The sequence below is a fragment of the Phyllostomus discolor genome, chromosome 1 (assembly GCF_004126475.2).
Source record: "Phyllostomus discolor isolate MPI-MPIP mPhyDis1 chromosome 1, mPhyDis1.pri.v3, whole genome shotgun sequence".
Lineage (NCBI taxonomy): Eukaryota > Metazoa > Chordata > Mammalia > Chiroptera > Phyllostomidae > Phyllostomus > Phyllostomus discolor.
The window spans coordinates 106,412,991-106,432,897 of record NC_040903.2 but is presented as its reverse complement, the minus strand read 5'-3'; the positions used below and the strand labels follow the sequence as shown (position 1 = coordinate 106,432,897).

The 19,907-nt window shown below is 37.6% G+C and overlaps 1 protein-coding gene across 1 annotated transcript in view; it reads left to right on the top strand.

The window, feature by feature from the left end:
* The window catches only part of LOC118500947 (vesicle-associated membrane protein 714-like), a 47,610-nt gene extending 36,474 nt beyond the window's left edge, over positions 1-11,136 (top strand). Inside the window, 1 exon segment of the mRNA XM_036027495.1 lies at positions 10,377-11,136. Within this exon segment, the coding sequence (XP_035883388.1) occupies positions 10,377-10,514 (138 nt within the window). The 3' untranslated portion in view covers positions 10,515-11,136.
* The last annotated feature ends 8,771 nt before the right edge of the window (positions 11,137-19,907 follow it).

The window sequence follows — 19,907 nt, the reverse complement described above, 5'->3', positions numbered from 1 at the left end:
TGATTAGAGAGTTTCCTGCCATCAACAGCTCCACATTATGGAAGGGAACTGAAGTCTTCACTGGACAGAAGGAAATTCTGTGAGGGAGTATGTCAGGCAGATGGAAAATGGTTTCAGGTGAAAATTCTGAGTTTCAGCAAGAAACAAAATTCCAACAAAGTGGTAAAGGTGTCAGTAACACTGAATATTGTCTGCAGTGTGGTGATGAGAAGTAGTTGGATTGTGGATATATTTTGAAGGTGGAACGAATTAGAGTTGTTGACAGATTGGATGTGTGGTGAGAAAGTCAAGGAAGACTCTAAAGCTTTGAGCCTAGTGAAGAGGGAGGATGGAAATTCCATATAGTTCCATTGCTCTCCTCATGTGAGCCCAAGGCTTAGCATGCTGTCCCTGAGAACACTAATATTCTAGACCCTGGATGACAGAGACTAACATCAGCACCCCTCCAAATCCAGAGGAGAGGCATATAAGTGTGATTTCTCACTGCCCTCCTAGATTCCTACATGTGGCCTTACTCTTACTTTCTTCCAAGGTTGAGTTATGCATTTAAATGTTTGTTTCTCTTATTTTATCCAGCATTTCTGAGTAGTAATAGTGGCAAGGTTATGGGTTTACATAATCCACCACATCACCAGAAATATTAATTTTTTTATTAAATTATATATGTGCCTTTCTTATAGGAAAAGAGGCAGTATCAAAGTCCTAGAATACTATAGCAAAAAAAATTAGAAAACTTATTTCACTTTACTGCCTTACCTTCCAAACATATTCCACTTTTATGTGTACACTGTATGTTCATGATTACATGGAGGAAACAAATTACTTCCTCTTTGAAGCCAGTTGAGTAGAAGCAGCTCAATAAAAGATAAAATTTTACTGAAGTATTTTACAGTTTTTCTCACATTATTTAATATAGCACATAATTGTTCTCAGTAAACCCACTATTTTTTCCTAGCTAAATTAGTTTTCTCCCTCCCTTTTCCCTTGGCCTTTTTGTAAAGGACTCTACTGTATGTTCTTAAAAAGCAGATTTGGTTCTTAACAAAAAGTAGGCAGATAAGCTTTCTGTCAGTCTGCCTACAGATAAGTATGGGTAACAGAGTTTAAGTTGGCAGAGTAAACATATACATTTATCTTGATATCCTCTCAAAAGTCCAATACAATGAAAGGTAAAAAAATAGATAATTTAATGTATAAACCACTAGGATTAAAAAAAAAAAAAAACAAGAGAAAAGACAACAGATAAGAAATGTCAACAATTTTGGGAGATAGGAAATAGATTATCAGTAATTATCAGTCCCAGTAGAGCAGTAAAAGCTTGAAACATAAGCTTGCAAGCAGAAGACATTAAGATGCAAACTGACCCAGGCCATAGAATCTTGGAAAGGATCAGAAATTGGAGGCATGCAGTATATGGGTCTACAAAGAAGAGATTGGGTATAAAGTCTTTAAAAAGAACATGTTACCTGTAGAGCCACTTCCCTACTTTTTACAGCCATATTGCTTCCTCTTCTTATCCCTGACAAAGGATAATAAATTTTATTATCTAAAAACAATAGACCAGAGATGTTCTAAACTTAAGATACCAGGTGCAGTTGAGGTCACAGTGACTACCATTAAAATCAGAATGACTAAGTGCAAATCTGCATCCTGAATATGGTAACCACTCCCCAACCCAGTTCCCAGCCAGCTTCACACAGGCAGGAAATTAGAGGAACTCTCATTAGGAATGCGGACTAGACCAAGGGGGAAAAATTATAGATATTAACCTACAGCTATTGAGGCATTCCCCCAGTGAAACAGTCAGGTCCATATCATATTATCCTACAGGGAAGCCCACCAAATGACAGCCCTCACTCACTTATACTGAGTTTCCAATCATTTTAGTAAATCAACAACACAGATCATGAGATATTTGAGGAAAGTCTCTATAATTTTAAAAAATGCATTTATGCCCTAGATGGTGTGGCTTAGTGGAATGAGCACCTGCCACTGAACCAAGAAGTTACTGGTTTGATTCCCAGCCAGAGCACATGCCTGGGTTCCAGGCAGGGTCCCCAGTTGGGGGCATTCGAGAGGCAACCGATCAATGTTTCTCTCCCTCCTGTTCTCCTTCTCCTCCTCTCTCTATGGAAGTGAATAAACTAAGCCTTTTAAAAAATGCATTTAAATAGGAAAAACAGAACTCAGACAAAACAGATAATGCAAAAGCAAAAGAGTCATTTTTTTAATTTATAAATTCTTAGTTTAATAAAAACTATGAAGCCTGGGGTGCTTTTAAACTGTCATTTCTCTAAAAAAGAAATCAGTTATATATTGATAGACTGAACTGTCCCAAAGATTTTTCCCCTAAATAGTAGCTCTATTAAACATGTCATTTAAAAAAAAAATTTTATTTATTTTTAGAGAAGGGAAGGGAAGGAGAAAGAGAAACATCAATGTGTACGAGAAACATTGGTTGCTTCTAGTATGCTCCCAACCAGGGTACCTAGCCTGCAACCCAGGCATGTGTGGTGACCCGGAATTGAACTGGACACCTTTCCGTTCGCAGGCCAGCACTCAGTTCACTGAACCACGCCAGCTAGGGAAAGAAACTGTCCTTTTCAAAAAGCTCTCTAATGTCTTTTTTTGTAAAGATTATATTTATTTATTTGAAATATTTTATTTATTTATTTTTAAAGAGAGGGGAAGGGAGGGAGAAAGAGGGAGAGACACATCAGTGTGCAAGAGATACATCCATCAGTTGCCTCTCACAGGCCCCTAACTGAGGACCCTGCCTGCAACCCAGACATGTGCCGTGACTGAGAATGGAACCACTGACCTCTTGGTTCACAGATTTGCACTCAGTCCAGGCTCTCTAATGTCTTGAGACAAATAATGTGAGATAATACATCTCCGAAACAAGAACAGAAAGCTATAGAAAAGTTTATTCATAGAACAAAAAAAGATCTTTTGGAAATTAAAACAGTAGTAAAAAGATTAAATTTAGTGGTACTATGGTACTATAAAGTCGAGATATTCTCTCAGAAAGTAGAGGAAAAAAAGAACAGAAAATAAAGATAAGAGAATCAGTCTAAGAGATCCAACATATGAGTAACAGGAGTTTTAGAAAAAGAAAATGAAGGAATCAGAAGGGAGAAATTCAAAATAATATGAAGAAGTCCTAGATCTAAATAACTGAGTTTCCAGATTCAATGTACAAAAACAAGGACTACCGCAGGGCATACAATCTTGAAATTATAGAATATCAGAAAAGAAGAGAAGATTCTAAAGGCTTTCAGAGGGGAAAAAACAAAGACTTGGCAATTAGAATAGTATCAGATTTCCAATAGCAATAGATGGGTGTTTCAAAAAATGGAGGGATATTTTCAAAATTCTGAGGCAAAATGATTTCCACACTGGATTTCTATACCCAATAAATGACCAACTTCACTGTAAGCCTATAATAATGATATTTCTAGGCATGTAGGTTCTCAAAAATGTATCTCCTACTCACCTTTTCTAAGGACATCTTTGGCAAATATTTTTCACCAATAGAAGGGAATAAATCAAGAAAGGGAAAGGTGAGATTGAAAAAAACAGATGGCCCAAAACAAGAGACAGACATTCCCAGGATATTGGTGAAGATCCCAAGATTAAACTATGTGGTAAACCTAGAGCCCAACCAAGCCAGACTGGATGAGGTCAAAATGCTCTGAGATGAATTTCTTCTTTGAGATAAAACAGGAGGATCCAAACACAGGAGAAATCAAAGGAAGGCTATTTTCAGCTCCTTGGAAGTCTGGGAATGAATTACTGTTGGTAGATAAAAAAACTAACAATTAAAATGATTTTGTTTAACTGTCTACATATGATTAGCTTGAGAAAAAACTGGAAAGTTATACATTAAAGTCAATGTAATCAAATACACTCAGTGGCTTAGCAAAATATTTACAATATTTCAGTTAAACAAAAAGAGGATAAAAGAAAGGAAAGGTGTGGTGTTTAGGGGTAGGGGAAGGGGTTTAGAGGTATAGTAGGAATTATACCTCTTTTCCATAGTTTGAAAAGTGAGAAATCAAGAAATTATATATGTATGGCTCTTTAGTAATGAAGAGGAAAACAACACACCAGGTAAAAATAATCAGCTAAGTGAGGTACATTCAACAAATATTTATTAAGCACCCACTATTAATGTCAGACAGTTCTAGGTCAAGGTTTTTCAACCTTGGCACATTCTGTACTGGGTAATTACTTGGGGGGTGGGGGTGGGTATGTGAGTAGGGAGACTGTCGTATATGCATCTCTGGCTTCTACCCATCAGATGCCAGTAGCATCTCCTCCACTCATGACAATCAAAATGTCTCCAGACATTGTCAAATGTCCTGGGAAAACACAGTCAGCCCCTAGTTGAGAACCACTGTTCCAGGTAATAGGGATATAGCAACAAATAAAACATCTGAACAAAAGATCTGAAAGTGATTACCTCTACAAATAGGATCGGGGTGGGAAGAAGCAGGGCAGGAGAATGATGTTTTTACTCACAAGCCTTGTAGAATTCTCACTTTTCAAATTATGTATGCATATTACATTAATAAAAGAGGAGCAAATAATCTAAGAGAAGAGTGCAAAATCTGCTCATACCTTACTTCTACACAAGGCAGTATAGAATCATGCAACTAGATCTGAATTCCAACTGCACCCCTAGGCAAGTAACTTAAAACCTTTGAGGCTCATTTTTTTCAATGCTGTAAAATAGGAACACTCACCCAAGGTTTCTATGAATATTGCATATTAATATGCAAAAACACATACAAAGTATGTCATATACTACCTGAGTTTAAAGCACTCAATAAATTACAATATCCTGGAAAGTACAACTAATTGCTCCCTTTCATATGCTAGATGCTTGGGAATTACCAACAGCATCTTTGTTCTATAAACCTAAGGCTCCCATATCTTGTCATACATTAGAGTCATGAGGACATCTGAGTAGCATGTCAGGGCCCATGCCATTTATCAGATGTACTGGATGTACTATAATCACATACTTTGACTTTGCTCTTGGAAAGTCACCATATACACTAAAGTAAAGAAGCTGATCTGATGCATGAATGAAGTTGTGGTTTTACTTCTTATTCATGTGGCAGACAACAGAAATCCATATAAGCACCAACCAATTTATTTGTATCATGGTCATAGGAGAAAGTTATACGTGTAAAAACAAAAGGAGTGAGTCAAATGAAAACAATAAAACTTTGTGTAGCATAAAAAAATAAAAAGGATTTTACAATTTTGTATGACCTTGTTTTAGTTCTCTCTACTGCTCCTTGGATTCTTTCAATAATATTTTGTACGCTATTAAAAGTGAGCTATTTTATTTAGGTTTAATTAGGTTAAGACATGAAATTTTTTGGTGTCATAAAGTACTTAAAATCCATCTCATTATTCATCAAAAATATTAATTATAGCCGTGGCTGATGGGGCTCAGTGGATTGAATGCGGGCCTGCAAGCCAAAATGTCACCCATTCAATTCACAGTCAGGGCACATGTCTGGGTTGTGGGCCAGGTCCCCAGCAGGGGGAGCGCAAGAGGCAAACACATGTTGATGTTTCTTTTTCCCTTCCATCTAAAAATAAATAAAATCTTTTTAAAAATATTAATTATAATGGCATGACTTATTTTTTAATTATATTTTAAATGTTTATTTTATTGATTATGCTATTACAGTTGTCCCATTTTCCCCCCTTCATTCCCCTCCACCTGGCACATCCTCTCCCACCCACATTCCCTCCCTTTAGTTCATGTCCATGTGTCGTAAGTTCTTTAGCTTCTACATTTCCCATACTATTCTTGCCTTCCCTCTGTCTATTTTCTACCTACCATCTATGCTACTTATTCTCTGTACCTTTTCCCCCTCTCTTCCCCTCCCACTCCCCTGTTGCTAACCCTCCATGTGATCTCCGTTTCTGTGGTTCTGTTCCTGTTCACGTTGTTTGCTTACTTTTTGCTTTTGTTTCAAGTGTGGTTGTTAATAATTGTGAGTGTGCTGTCATTTTACCATACATGTTTTTATCTTCTTTTTCTTAGATAAGTCCCTTTAACATTTCATATAATAAGGGCTTGGTGATGATGAACTCCTTTAACTTGATCTTATCTGAGAAGCACTTTCTCTGCCCTTCCATTCTAAATGAAAGCTTTGCTGGACAGAGCAATCTTGGCTATAGATCCTTGCCTTTCATGACTTGGGATATTTCTTTCCAGCCCTTTCTTGCCTGCAAGGTCTCTTTTGAGAAATCAGCTGGTGGTCTGATGGTAACTCCTTTGTAGGTGATTGTCTCCTATTCTCTTGCTGCTTCTGGGATTCTCTCCTTCATTTTTACCTTGGCTAATGTAATTATGATGTGCCTTGGTGTGTTCCTCCTTGGGCCCAACTTCTTTGGGACTCTCTGAGCTTCCTGGACTTCCTGGAAGTCTATTTCCTTTGCCAGAATGGGGAAATTCTCCTTTATTATTTGTTCAAATAGTTTTCCACTTGTTGCTCTTCCTCTTCCCCTTCTGGTACCCCTATAATTTGGATGTTGGAACTTTTAAAGATATCCTGGAGGTTCCTAAGCGTCTCCTCATTTTTTTGAATTCTTGTTTCTTCATTCTTTTCTGTTTGATTGTTTCTTTCTTCCTTCTGGTCCACTCCATTGATTTGAGTCCCAGTTTCCTTCCCATCACTATTAGTCCTCTGTGCATTTTCCTTCATTTCACCTAACATACCCTTCATTTTTTCATCTAATTTGCAACCAAATTCAACCAATTCTGTGAGCATCCTGATCACCAGTGCTTTCAACTGTGCATCTGATAGGCTGGCTATCTCTTTGTCACTTAATTGTATTTTTTCTTGAGCTTTCATCTGTTCTTTCATTTGGTCCTTCTTTTTTGGGGGGGGGGGGTCTTGTCGCACCTGTTATGTATGCTGGGTGGGGCCTTGGGTGTTCACCAGGGTAGGGCAACCCATGTGGCTGGGTTGTGACCCTGTATGTGAGGCAGGGGTCTGAGAGGGAACAATGACACTTGTTCTGCTTCCTGTCGGACTTCCCACGGAAAGGGAAGCAGTCCCTTTCGCTGCTTCCCCCAAGCAAACTGGGCCCTTCTGGTGCTGATTCCAATGTGGGTGGGCTTGTGTATATTCTAGAACCCTGTGGGTCTCTTGAATGAACTCTCCTGTGAGGCTGGGATTCTATTCTGGCACCTCAACCCCCACAGGTATTTTCAATCAGTAGTGTGAAGCTTTATTTCCCCTGCACTGGGACCCTGGGTTGCTCAGTCTGTCTCACTCCCCAGTTTCACCTGGTTTATCTGTGTTGGAATGTGGGACTGCTGGGTCTGCCAGCCGCCGCCTGCACACCCAGGGTCCACCCACTGAGGACTTGCGCACCTGGTGTTTGTTGGCTGCTGCCTTGTGCAACTGATGCCACCGATTTTGTTTTGCCGAGACCCCTCTCCGCCTGGCCACCCAACTCCGCCCATCCTACTCGTCTGGATGAATGTGTCTATTTTAACTCCTTGGCTGACAGACTTCCATACAGTTCAATTTTCTGTCAGTTCTGGTTGTTATTTTGCTTCTAAATTGTTGTCCTTTTTGTTGTGTGAGGAGGCACAGTGTATTTACCTACACCTCCATCTTGGCCAGAAGTTATATTTTATTGTTATTGAAGTTGTCCCAATTTTGCCCCCCTCTACCCTGTGCCCCCTACTCCCCTCAGGCAATCCCCCCCCCACTATTTTTCATGTCCATGGGCCACACATATAAGTTCTTTAGCTACTCCATTTTTATACTGTACTTTACATCCCATGACGATTCAGTAACTATGTATTTGTACTTCTTAATCCCCTCATCTCTTAACTCATTCTCTCCTTACCCCCTCCCATCTGGCAACCTTCTGGTAACTAACTTCTTTTCTCTTGCTTTTGAGTCTCTGTCTTTTAACTTTTGACCTTTTAATAATGATGGCCTCTTGTATTCATAATTGGGACTCTCTGCACTTCCTGGACTTGCATGTTTATTTCCTTCTCAAAATTAGGGAAGTTTCCTTTCACTGTTGTTTCAGATAGATTTCTACTTTCTTGCTCTTTCTCTTCTCCTTCTGGTACCCCATGAGGCAAATGTTATGCCCCTTCAAGTTGTTCCAGATGCTGTTTATACTATCCTCATTCGCTTTTTATTTTTTTCTTGTTCTTGTTCTGTGTGGTTGTTTTTTGCTTCCTTATGTTCCAAATCATTGATTTGATTCTCAACTTCATCCATTCTACTATTATTTCCCTGTAAATTATTTATTTTAATCAGTGCATCCTTCATTTCTGACTGGGTCTTTTTTATACTGCTGAGGTCCTCATTAAGTACCTTGAGCATCCTTATAACCAATGTTTTGAACTCTCCATCTGATAGATTGCTTATCTCCATTTCATTCAGCTCTTTTTCTAAAGTTTTGATTTGTTCTTTCTTTCACACCATGTCTTTTTGTCTCCTCATTTTGGCAGCCTTCCTGTGTGTTTCTATATATTAGGTAGGGCTGCTTTGACTCTGAGTCTTGGTAGTGTGTCCTAATGTAGGAGCTGTCCTATAGGGTCCAGTAGCTGGGTACTCAAGGTGTATCCTCCATGTGGACTGAGTACACCCTCCTCTTGTAGTTGAAACTTGGTTGCTGTTGGCAGATCAATGGAAGGAATTTACCCATGTCAGTCAGCTGCAAGGACTGGCTGTAACCACTGACCACCAACCTCCAGCCCCCATGGAGGATCACCTGTGCAGGGGCAGGTTGGTGGTGCTCTGCTGTGGTCTGTAGCTGCCCACTGGGTGCACTAGCCCTGATGTTTCCCAGATAGTGCAAGCCAAGGTCAGCCCCCACCTGCGTTTTGCCAATAGCTCCTTGCCCGAGCTGTAAAGCAATCTGAGATGGCTGCTATTTGTGCTAGGCTTGGAGATTTCCAGGTAAAGCCAAGCTGTGACTCTTATCTGGCTGCTGCTGGGGCTCACAGAAGCCAGCTGTTGTTTGATAAGACTTAGGAGCAAAGACCAGCCATTCTTATGGAAAAGCAGCTTGGGTGGGCCTGTAAGTTGAGTGGGGTACAGCCTCTGTGGATCTCCAAGGTGGGTCACAGTGTTAGCTAGGTTGATGGAATCTCAGGTATGACACCAGCCTGCCAGTTCTGTGGAGGAAGGGCTCTGCAAAAGGACAATGCCTCTGCTTGCTCAGATGCCAGAAATTTCAGTTCCTCCCCATAGACTGTTCTCTTCAAGGTGCTACCCAGTACTGAAGCTCAGAGGGAGTGAGTCTGAGTAGGTGAGTTGGTGTGTGGGTTTTTTAAGAGGAACAGCTTAGGGTTCCAGCAGCCTCCTCCACTGCCTCAATCCCTACTGGTTTTTGCAGCTACAAGTTGTGGGAACTTATCTTCCTGGCACTTGAGAGGGGCCTGTTGGTCTGGGACTCCTCACTCCTGAGATATTCCCCCCCGAATTTTTATCCACATGGGCCAGGGGTCATTCTGTTCCACGTCTGTACCCCTTCTCCCAGTCTGGAGGGATGTAGTTTCTTCAATCCTGTAGTTGTCAGACTTCCATTCAACTTGATTTCTGATATTCCTGAGTGATGGTTGTTCTGTATTTTAGTTGTAATTTTGATGTGGTTGTGAGAAGAGGTGAGCCATATCTGCCCACATTGCCATCTTGACCAGAAGCCCCACAAAATTTATTCTTATATGGAGGTTTAGATATAGTACATTCACTATCTTAGTCCTCATTGTCTGGGCTACTGTGTGACAGATGTTATTATCCACATTAATAGATTTACTTATTCATTTCACCCAACAAATACTAATTGAATCCCTGCTCTATTATCATGCACAGTTAGGAATATAGCAGTGAATGAAACAGACAAAAATCACTGCCTTCATAGCATTTACATTCTCAACAAACTACAAATAAGTATATTTTATATCATGTTAAGTAAGTACTTTGGAAAAAATAATATACTGAGGGGAATAGGGCTTCTGGGATGAACATATCCCCCTCCTGGGATGGGGGTATCAATTTTAAACAGGGTTATAAGAGGTAGTGGCATTTAAATAAAATCACAAGTCAAGATGGGGAAACTGAGGCTCAAAGAGTAACTTGTTCAAAGTCACAAAATTAACACATCTAATAAAAGTACTTTTGAACACAATAAGGAAGTCATCTGGAGTCTTCGCACATCATTTTATAAAAGCTGTTTTGTTAAGCTCTATTGAGACTCTATGGGATTGGTCAAAACCACACTACATCTTCCTTTTAGATATCTCTAATTATTTAAGTGTGTCCATTAATCCAGAAATGAAAACATTAAATTTGTGTTTATTTTTATTTCAGGCCAAAGATTCCCAAAAAACAAGAAAGATTCTTAGGAGGATATGGTGGAAACACTTCAAAAAGATTATAATCATCAGCGTGGCAACTCTCCTTTCAATCATCATCATTCTTTTAAGTACAAATATAATACCAACTTAATCCTTTTTTTCTCCATCCCCAATAGGTACCAATAAATTGTTACATGTAATTATAGAGTTCTGTAACCAACAATCATGAAAGCATTCTCTCCTGGTAGGACTGGAGGAGGGAACTGGAAGTATTACCTTGTCCCTTGAGTGTCCCTTGACTCATCATTGTACACCCATTCCTTTTCTATAATCTCATTTGTTCTATTACACTGGTCTACTACTTCCCTAGCCTCCCTTTAAAAAGCACAAACCCTGTTATCAGACTGCCAAGGTTTAACTCTCTATTCCGCCACATACCATCTAGGTGACTTTGAACAGTCAGTTAAACTGTACTCATTCCCCTCATCTGTAAAATGAAGCTAATACCACCACCACATAGTTTTATGTCTACCACAGAGCAAGTGCTATTTAAGTGTTAACTATTACTTAATACGAAAAGATGATAGAATTAATCGCATTGATTCAATTCCTATAATTTTATCCTTACTCAGAAATGAGCTTGTACTCAAAATTCCCTTAGAAATATGAGAATCTGAACGTGAGTATAGTCTAGAGATATTTTTACCTCTTGTTCAAAGTGTTTCATTTGAAATGGAAATCGAAACCACTGTGTTTTCTATTAGGCATTTTCCTTGGGTAAAGATAAAAAAATTGTGAAGCTTATCATTTCCATAATAAATCACTGGTTTTGTCTTCCTATCTTACCACCCTAAAGGCCTGTTTTTATATTTTTTGAGATGATACACTAAGATTTCTAATAACCAAAACATTCAAATTCACTTTGCAGTTTGTAACAAAATTTCATGAGTTCTATTTCCTAAGTGGGAACATAAGGTCTACAGTTGGTTTTAAAAATCACTTAGTGATCCACGGGGAAGAATAAAAGATTAGAAAAGGAGTTCCTGGCTGCTAGATAATTTATTTTAATTCTGATAATAATCAAATATTGTAATTTTAAATAGGCACCAATTCCTTTAGCACGATATAATCTTTCTACTCACAAAATATTTTTAAAGGATGTTAAATGTTAAAACCTTTGGAGTTTCTGCAATTTCTAATGGGTGGTGGGAATAGGTAATCTATTGAATATTTACTCTGATACCATTGTACCAAGTGCTTTAGGGGATGGGTATCATTTAATTTTACAATGACATGAAGAGGCAAAAACTATTAAGTTAGCATAATATAAAGCTCATAGAATAGGCTGGCACATAATAAATGCTATGACAATGTTAGCTCATATTATCTTCACTGTACAAATAGCCAAGTTAGTAATGAAAAAAAATAAACTGTATAAAAAAGAAAATAACAAAGTTAAATGACACATTCAAGATCACACAGCTAGGAAGCTGGTATTTTTACTGATTCAAGTAATGACTGTGGTATATGGCCATGAAGCCCATGTTTCATTCAGAGTATTATTATCTGACCCCTTAATTGTGGGCCAGACAAGACACACCAGTAATATTTTGCTTTTTACCAGGTTGGTAGGGTTTTTTTTGGACAGGAATTTAGAGTATAGTAAGGACCTGCCATGTATTTTGCTGCCACTATTTTTGAAACTCTATAAAAATTTGCCTAACATTTTTATACTTTATAATTATGTATAAAATATATTTATATTCTGGTTGCCACTGAATACTAGCATATTTGTTGCTAGAGATTTGAAATTTAGAGATCACCTAATCTAGCTCCACCCCCAATTTTACATATTATCATGCCAAGACGCAGAAGCCTAAAATAGTAACATGCCTCTGCAGGCTCTTCACTTGCAGCATGTTGAAAGCACAGGCTATCATCCTGCTTCCAGGCAACAAGTCCACATAATGCCTGTTTCCTAGGCAGTCTTAAGAGTTTAGCGGCTCTCAAGATGACTTACATTTTTATAAACTGGTGACAGCTACTTGAAAGAAAAGCATTTGTCTAGTATTTATACTACATCTATTAGAACATAACTGAGTAGAAAGACATATTTAGGCAATCTTAGATCTTTCATTTATTGTGCATTCAAGTTTTGAGCCCCTACTCTGTGCTACAACTGTTCTAAAACATTAAGATTTATTCTAAATTACCACATTGATAGAAATAACCAATTTTGAGAAATTAATGGGTACGTATAGAAGTGTAAGAAATGGTCCTAATCTTTAAGGGAAGTTTACATTCCAACTGATAAGTGACCAACAGAAATCACAAACATGTTAAAAACACCTAAAATTTTTCAATCCCAAAACAACTGTATGTTCTGCCTTTCCCCATGAAATTTATTTGACCTATTTCCTATCTCTACAAAGGGAATCATGGCTATTCTATAATCTAGAACTATCTTAGCCTACCTTGATTTCTCCCCTCCCTCCCATTTCATCTTCCCAAATTTACTCACCAAAATTACAGAACTTCTATGTCAAGTCTCCAGAAGGTTTACAGCCAGAGAGCCCACAACAAAAGTAGAGTCCATGCAGGTGCCCGGGCAAGCATCAGAAAAGGGCACTCACTCATCTCCTCATGGTGAAGGGCTGTCTACTCCCCATGGCCTGGCCACATCATACTCTTCATATTCAGACTGCCCAGCACATACAAGAATTAACATTTGATACTTTCTCATATACATGATTTCCCTCTTTCTTAAACATGGTCATAACAATAAACATGAAGCTTTGGTATTCAATCTTCAGCATTAGAATCACCTAGGGATCTTAAGTAATACAGATGCCTGGGCTCCACCCCTGAAGATTCTGCTTAAGGCTAGGATGGGGCCTCAAAGTGTGTATTTAACCCCATGATGAAGTTAAAAATTACTATCCTCAAAGTACTTTTCGCATGTCCATACCTGAGAAAAATAGAACTGTACAGTTGGAAAATAATGCCAGAAGTTAAAATTTTATTTGCCCATCACAGGGCAAACGACAGAGCTGAACCTCAAAACCATTCATTTGAAAGGATCTATTCCATTGAATATATTAAACTACAAAATGTTTAAATCTGCTAATATAATGTCCCACATATTTTGATAAATCTGAAAAGGATTAATTTGTTCCAAAAGTTCGTATCATCTCATCATAGAACCTTGGCAGAACCTACAAAAACAAAACCCATTATTAGTTTTCACCCTGATTTTTAGAAGAAAAAGGCAAATCACAGCTGGTTGGAGTTCACTTGCAAAGTAGACCTGCTCAGCACCACACCATGACCCTCCAATAATAGCAACCTTTCTCATCAGGCCAGCACTATGAATGACCCACATTCCTTAAAGAGTTCTCAAGTGACACATAGGAAGTGGAATAGTGAAACAAATACTGTTAGGCTTTCTCTGTATTCATGTTAAGTACCTTGGTTAGTGCTACTACTATCATACACATCTAATTCAATTTGCCCTTTTCTGAAAAACCTGTAAGTCTACACAATAATAAATGTCCACCAGCACTTCTGGTGTCTCAGAACATTTTACAGCAAACCCAAGAGGCCAAAAACTGAACAATTTCCAATATAATCTTCCTACTCTTAATATCCTCTTCAGAAACATTCTGGAGCAAACTGGAATTGCTTTTTCTTCTATCAAATTATTTTTCTTCTCCTTGTAATGCTATTTGGACCATTATGCATAAGCTATCTTTCAAAAGAACCCATTATTTTCCTTGTTATTTTAAACATGGTAGTAGTCACCTTACCTTTTCAACTAAGAAAATAAGACATAGTATTCACCTGAAGAAAAGCTAAAAAAAAAAAAAGACAGTGCAAAAATGCATGAGTGCTGTAAGATTTTAATTGTAAGACAAAAGCACTACATTATAATTTCAACATAATCTTTCAGAAAATAAAATTTAGTGCAAATTAAAACCCCATTAAAGCTCACTATAAACTTCATATGAGGACTCTAGAAGTAGGCTTCTAGGACTGGAAACATTTGATTTCAACAGAATTTGCTTAGGGAGAATGTCTTGAAAATGTTAAGTGGTACAGAGAACATCATGTCAGTTTAAAATCAAGTCAACCAGGTACTTAAAGACATGCTAATAGGTCTTAATACATAAAACTGATGATTAGTAGTAGCATGCTTTATATATCAATGATTGCAGAAGCAATTTACAACAAATTTGATCATTTCAAAATGTTATTGCCTTTAACAATCTCTTACTACACTGTAATAAATAATCAAAGAGCCATCTTCCAATTTTAATTCATCAATCTGAGAGTGGCAAGTATTTTCTAAAACTGTCATTAAGCCCTGTGTACTCCAAGGCCATCCATACAACAAAAAAAGGGCAATTATAGATTTTCAAGTATTATTCAAAGCTTAGTTTTCCATGACATGTTAAATGTCACTTATGTACATTAGATACAGGCATTGACCTACCTCTTATGTTTCTCCCAATGTTTTCATTTTTAAAAGAAACAAGAGCCAGGAAAGTAACCTTGCTTTCAATTCTAAAGTATGAACAGAATATAGTTTGATTACAAAATAAAATGTATAGCAACCCTAAGTAAACTATCTTCCCAACACAAGTGATTTAGGTGTTTTCCATGTAGAATCCAGTAACCTCTACTTAATCACTGTTGGATGAATTAGCACCTCTCCTAATGCTTACCTGTACTTTCTTTGAAGACTAAAAAATTCCTGACAACTAAAAAAATTTATTTGGACTGCTGTAACATGAAACACTTTGCTACTACTTAGGACCTAATTCCTCTCAAACATTTCACCATATTTCAGGTGTAGTTTTTGTAAGGTCTTTTTTTTTCTTCCTTCCCATATCCTTATATAAAGAATGCTTCTGTTCCCCAGTTATCCACCTTGGCCATGGCTGGGTGGCTCAGTCAGTCAGAGCCTTGTCCTGCAAACCGAAAGGTTACAGGTTCCATTCCCAGGTAGGAAACATACCAAGGTTATGGGTTTGATTCCCAGTCAGGGCATGAAACAGAAGCCAACTGGTGTTTCTCACATCAGTATTTCTCTTTCCCTTCTTCTCACTAAAAATCAATAAACATACCCTTGGGAATTTTTTTTAAAAGTTACTAAGTTTTTAAAATTTATACTTAGTGGTTACCTAACCACTCTGTCTTCCTAAATTAGTCCCTTTACCTGCAGCTATTAGTGTATTTTGCTGTGTATAATGTATACGTTTTTGCCTAAATTTTTGAGGGAAAAATAAGGATGCACACTATATATGGGCAGTATGAATTCCGTATCTACCTAAATGTTTTTCATTCTTTTATTTATGCTTATGCATTAGAAATCGAACTCTGGAAAGCAATAATGACATCTGTATGCAAAATAATACCCTGGAATATGAAAACTGATTGTTTCTAAATGTAGAAAAAAAATTGAATTAAAAAGTTGAAGTGATTTTTTTTTCCTAAAAGTTTGGAACAAAAACATGAGTGTACATTATACACAGGAGCGCATTATACACAGCAGAATACTGTATACACAATCCTTCTTGGGAATCTAAAAGGTAGTAAGGAGAACATGGTAATATTTAAGTAGCTAGCCCAACTCAAGGCAATAGCAAATATCAATTTCAATCAGTTGCATATGAACAATTCCTAATAATGGAATAGATGAGTGAGATCAGTGACAAACCCAAAGGGGACAATATGCAGGCAACAAGTTTACTGCCTATAGTGGGGGAAAGAAAACAGAACCACCAACTCACCATTTTTGCAGCCTACAGCCACCCCCACTGCCTCCCTTTCCCATTGCCATCTTGTATATCAATTAGAATGCAAAATCTTTTCTCATTTTCTTTAAAGCTAACCTAATCCATGATTAAAATGTTATCAGTGGGCTAAATTTTATGAAACATGCACCTTTCTCTTTACAAAAAAAACAGTAAAAAAAAAAACACTTTATGAAACAGCATGTTTAACCATCTTAAAGCAACACTCCTTAAAACCTTAGTGTAGCTAACATCATGTGGGGTGTGTGAAGTACAGAAGCCCAGGAATCACCTCCACAATAGATTCTGATGGTCTGCAGGCCTCTTTGAAATGTGAACCAAATTGCCCAGGCCAGGTAGCTCAGCTGATCAGAGCATCATCCAGATACACCAAGGTTGTGGGTTCGATCCCTGGTCAGGGCACATTATCAACCAATGAATGTATAAATGAAAAAACAACAAATCAATGTCTCTCTCTCAAATCCATAAATTAAAAAAAAGGAAATGTGAACCAATTATAATCAACCCTTACCCAATTTTCCAGATTATAGGCATTTGACAATTAACAGGACAAACACACTCAATTTGTACATCCTGCTAGAATCATTTTTGCTCATGGAAACTTTCAGGCTAGACTTCTAAATATGGTTAGTAGTGAAGAAAAGGTAGTTTGTATCCATCTCAACATTGTCAAAATCAGATAGTAAAATCCATTTTATGGACACTTTGGGGCTTTCTAAATATTAAATATTAGCACACTGATAAGCTAATTAACTGCTCCCCCAAAACCTAATGACTTTGTGTCAATGTATTTATTACGCAAGTATCCAGATTTCAGTATTTGAGGGTTAGAATGACCCCAAACCAAATAAACACATACATTTCAGAACCAACACAAATTATCATGGTGGGCAGTGAAGTTGGTCCTGGTTTTCAAAATTCCCAGTACCTCAGGGTTCTAAGCATCAAGTACTTTTAAAGTGCAAGGTGACTTCAAAAAAAATTTTCCCACACAGTAAAACAATAAAAGCACACAAAGTATAGAACACCAACACCTAAAAATTGGATCCTAAAGTATTTCAAAATTATCTCAGCATGAATGGCACCTGGACAGGTGTCTCAACACTGTATTCCAACACTTACGACCAACAATGAAGCAGCCACCACTCCAGTGTGGAAGACTAATGTGGTAACTTTTAAGACTTGCAATCTTGTAATAAACATTAATGTTAAGAATGGAGTAAAATAATAATCCTAGAACCCTAGGAAGAGATTAACTCACCTGGTAGCAGGCATCTAATAAACCAAAAGGCATCAAAATTTGAATTAGAGAAGACTTGCAAGTTCCTACATTACTTGAAAAGTAGGATTGGTAGCTCTAGGGGTCTACAAAACTGGAAAATTGAAATCAGTTACCTAACACTGTCCGTTTGCAAGCAGGAATTGAAAGTCACCTATTAACTTTACTTTGCCGAATTCTAGAGTACTGAGTGAGCAACCTGTGATTTAGCTGCCCTTTTTTGTTCCCCCAATCTTCCATCACAACTACAAATAAAGGTTACTAAAAATAGACTGTCTCACCTCTGGTCTCTTCTAAAATCCTACTAAAGCTCAATACTTAAAACGGGGGATGGGGGGGAGGGCGGCCAACATTAAAACCCCAAAGGACAGAAATGTGGAAGACAACAAATTTTAAAAGCTGCAGTTTATGAACAAATAACTAGGCAGACACCAAAACCTGAACATACTGTAGTAAAGACATCTGAGTATAACACAGGACAACCCCCAAAAGGCTTAGCAACTGGCATCCCAAGTACCTTCAGAAATGTGAAAGGGACTAAAAGTTTGAAAGACAAGGAAAGCTCCAGATCCTCTCCATATGCTAGGCAACTTAACTTCCCGCATCATGGTAAAACACTGATTACAATTAGGTAAGGGTGATCTTTGGACTCACTAGGTGTAGAGTATTGTAAAAATAAAACTTAACTCAGATCCCTCAGCTTTCTTCCCTTGCTGAGACCCCAAAATACTGGTAGCCAGGGTTTTTACACTTCAGGCAGAATTTCGCAGACTTCTCTGACGAACTTGACCAACTTGGAGTGGAATGGGGGTAGGGAATATGCATCAAGGGGGTTTTCTCAATAAAAGGACAGCCAGATAGTTGACTGCTCCCAACTCCCAGCCCAATTCACAACATAGTTTTTAAAATGCTCCACTCCTAAACATGAGCCAAGGACCACCAAATATTTGAGAAAATTTCTACTTTAAAAGGAAGAGGCCAAGGCAACACAAATGTAATGCATCTTAGAGGTAAGTTTTTAAAGTCAGTAACTTGTCAGATGAGGTTCATAACTTTACATGGATAATATATCCACATTAAGATGTTTTAGGTTGCTGTTAACAGGTTGGAGAGGGTCTTAAAAATGAGAAGTTTAAAAAAAATAAAAAAATTAGAAGTTTAAAACTTTAAGAAGTTGAAAGATTAAGGTGTGAAAACCAAAGTATAAAATTGCAATGGAAGATAGAAAAATACAAGTCCAGGCTCACATCCAAATTAATTCCAAGAGAGGTGGAAAAACAATTCAGAAAACAAAGATTGGGGTGGTGAAGGGGATGAGAAATCAGTTCAGTAACATTACCCAGAATTGAAGAGCAAGTTCACAGTCACAGAGCCCACTGGGTAACCAGAGCAATGGATGAAATACACCCAAGACTTTTGAGAACACAGGTGATAGAGGTAAAACCCTAAGCCAACTCCTATGATCAAAAATCAAAATACCATCCAAGTTTCACTACATCTAGATTTCTCTCTAGCCAAACTACCAATCCAGTTAGAGTGCAAGTCTCAGAGAACAGAGCTGCATGAAAAGGAAATTCTGGGATTCAGGAAGTGAAGGATCTAAATTGACAAAGGAGACTTTCTTCCCTCAAGAATGATGGCAAAGCCCCAACTCAAGTTACACACAAATACAAAAGAGCAATGAGTTTAGGTTGGAAAATAAAACATGTAAGAAAAATACGAAGCTGGTAAGTGGACTTGTATGAAGGTGTAATTTTCCAATTCTGCGCAAGTTTTAAAGTGTATTAGAGCCTAGTATACAGAAAAATATTTATCTAGATCAAGAGATAATGCCTGAAATAGATTTCAGAATAGCACTTTAAATGTGACTTAAAATATATGGAAATGAATATAAAAACCAAGTTAAAACTTGTTTTACCCTATGTGCGAATATAACTTTTATAAAAAAGTCAAGTGGAAATAAATCACCCCCCAAAATTAAATTACTGAGGGCAAAGAATTAAACCTGAGTACAGCTTTAGTCTTTCTTTCCTACTAATTAAATCTATCAAATCATGGGGCAGGGTAATATTTACATAAGAATCAAAACTAAACAGCTTTACATTAGCCAATGCAAATAAACCTCACTTTTTTAAAACTTGTTCTAATCCAATCAGTAGTAACTCTTTACAATGTTTGATGTGGACTATTTACATAATAAGCACAATGCTGCTTAATAATTCTAATACAAACTTACCAATTTAATGCAGATCAGGGATCTGGCAAGCTTTTCCTATGAATATACAGATAATAAACACTTAGGTTTTACAAGTTCTTCACAACTACTCAACTCTGTTGTGTTGGGGAACAAAGCCCTACATGTGCATAAACAAGTAAGCACAGCTGTGTTGCAATGCTGTTACAGAAACAGGCTGCAGGCCCCCAAATTTACATGTCTATAATAAAAGGT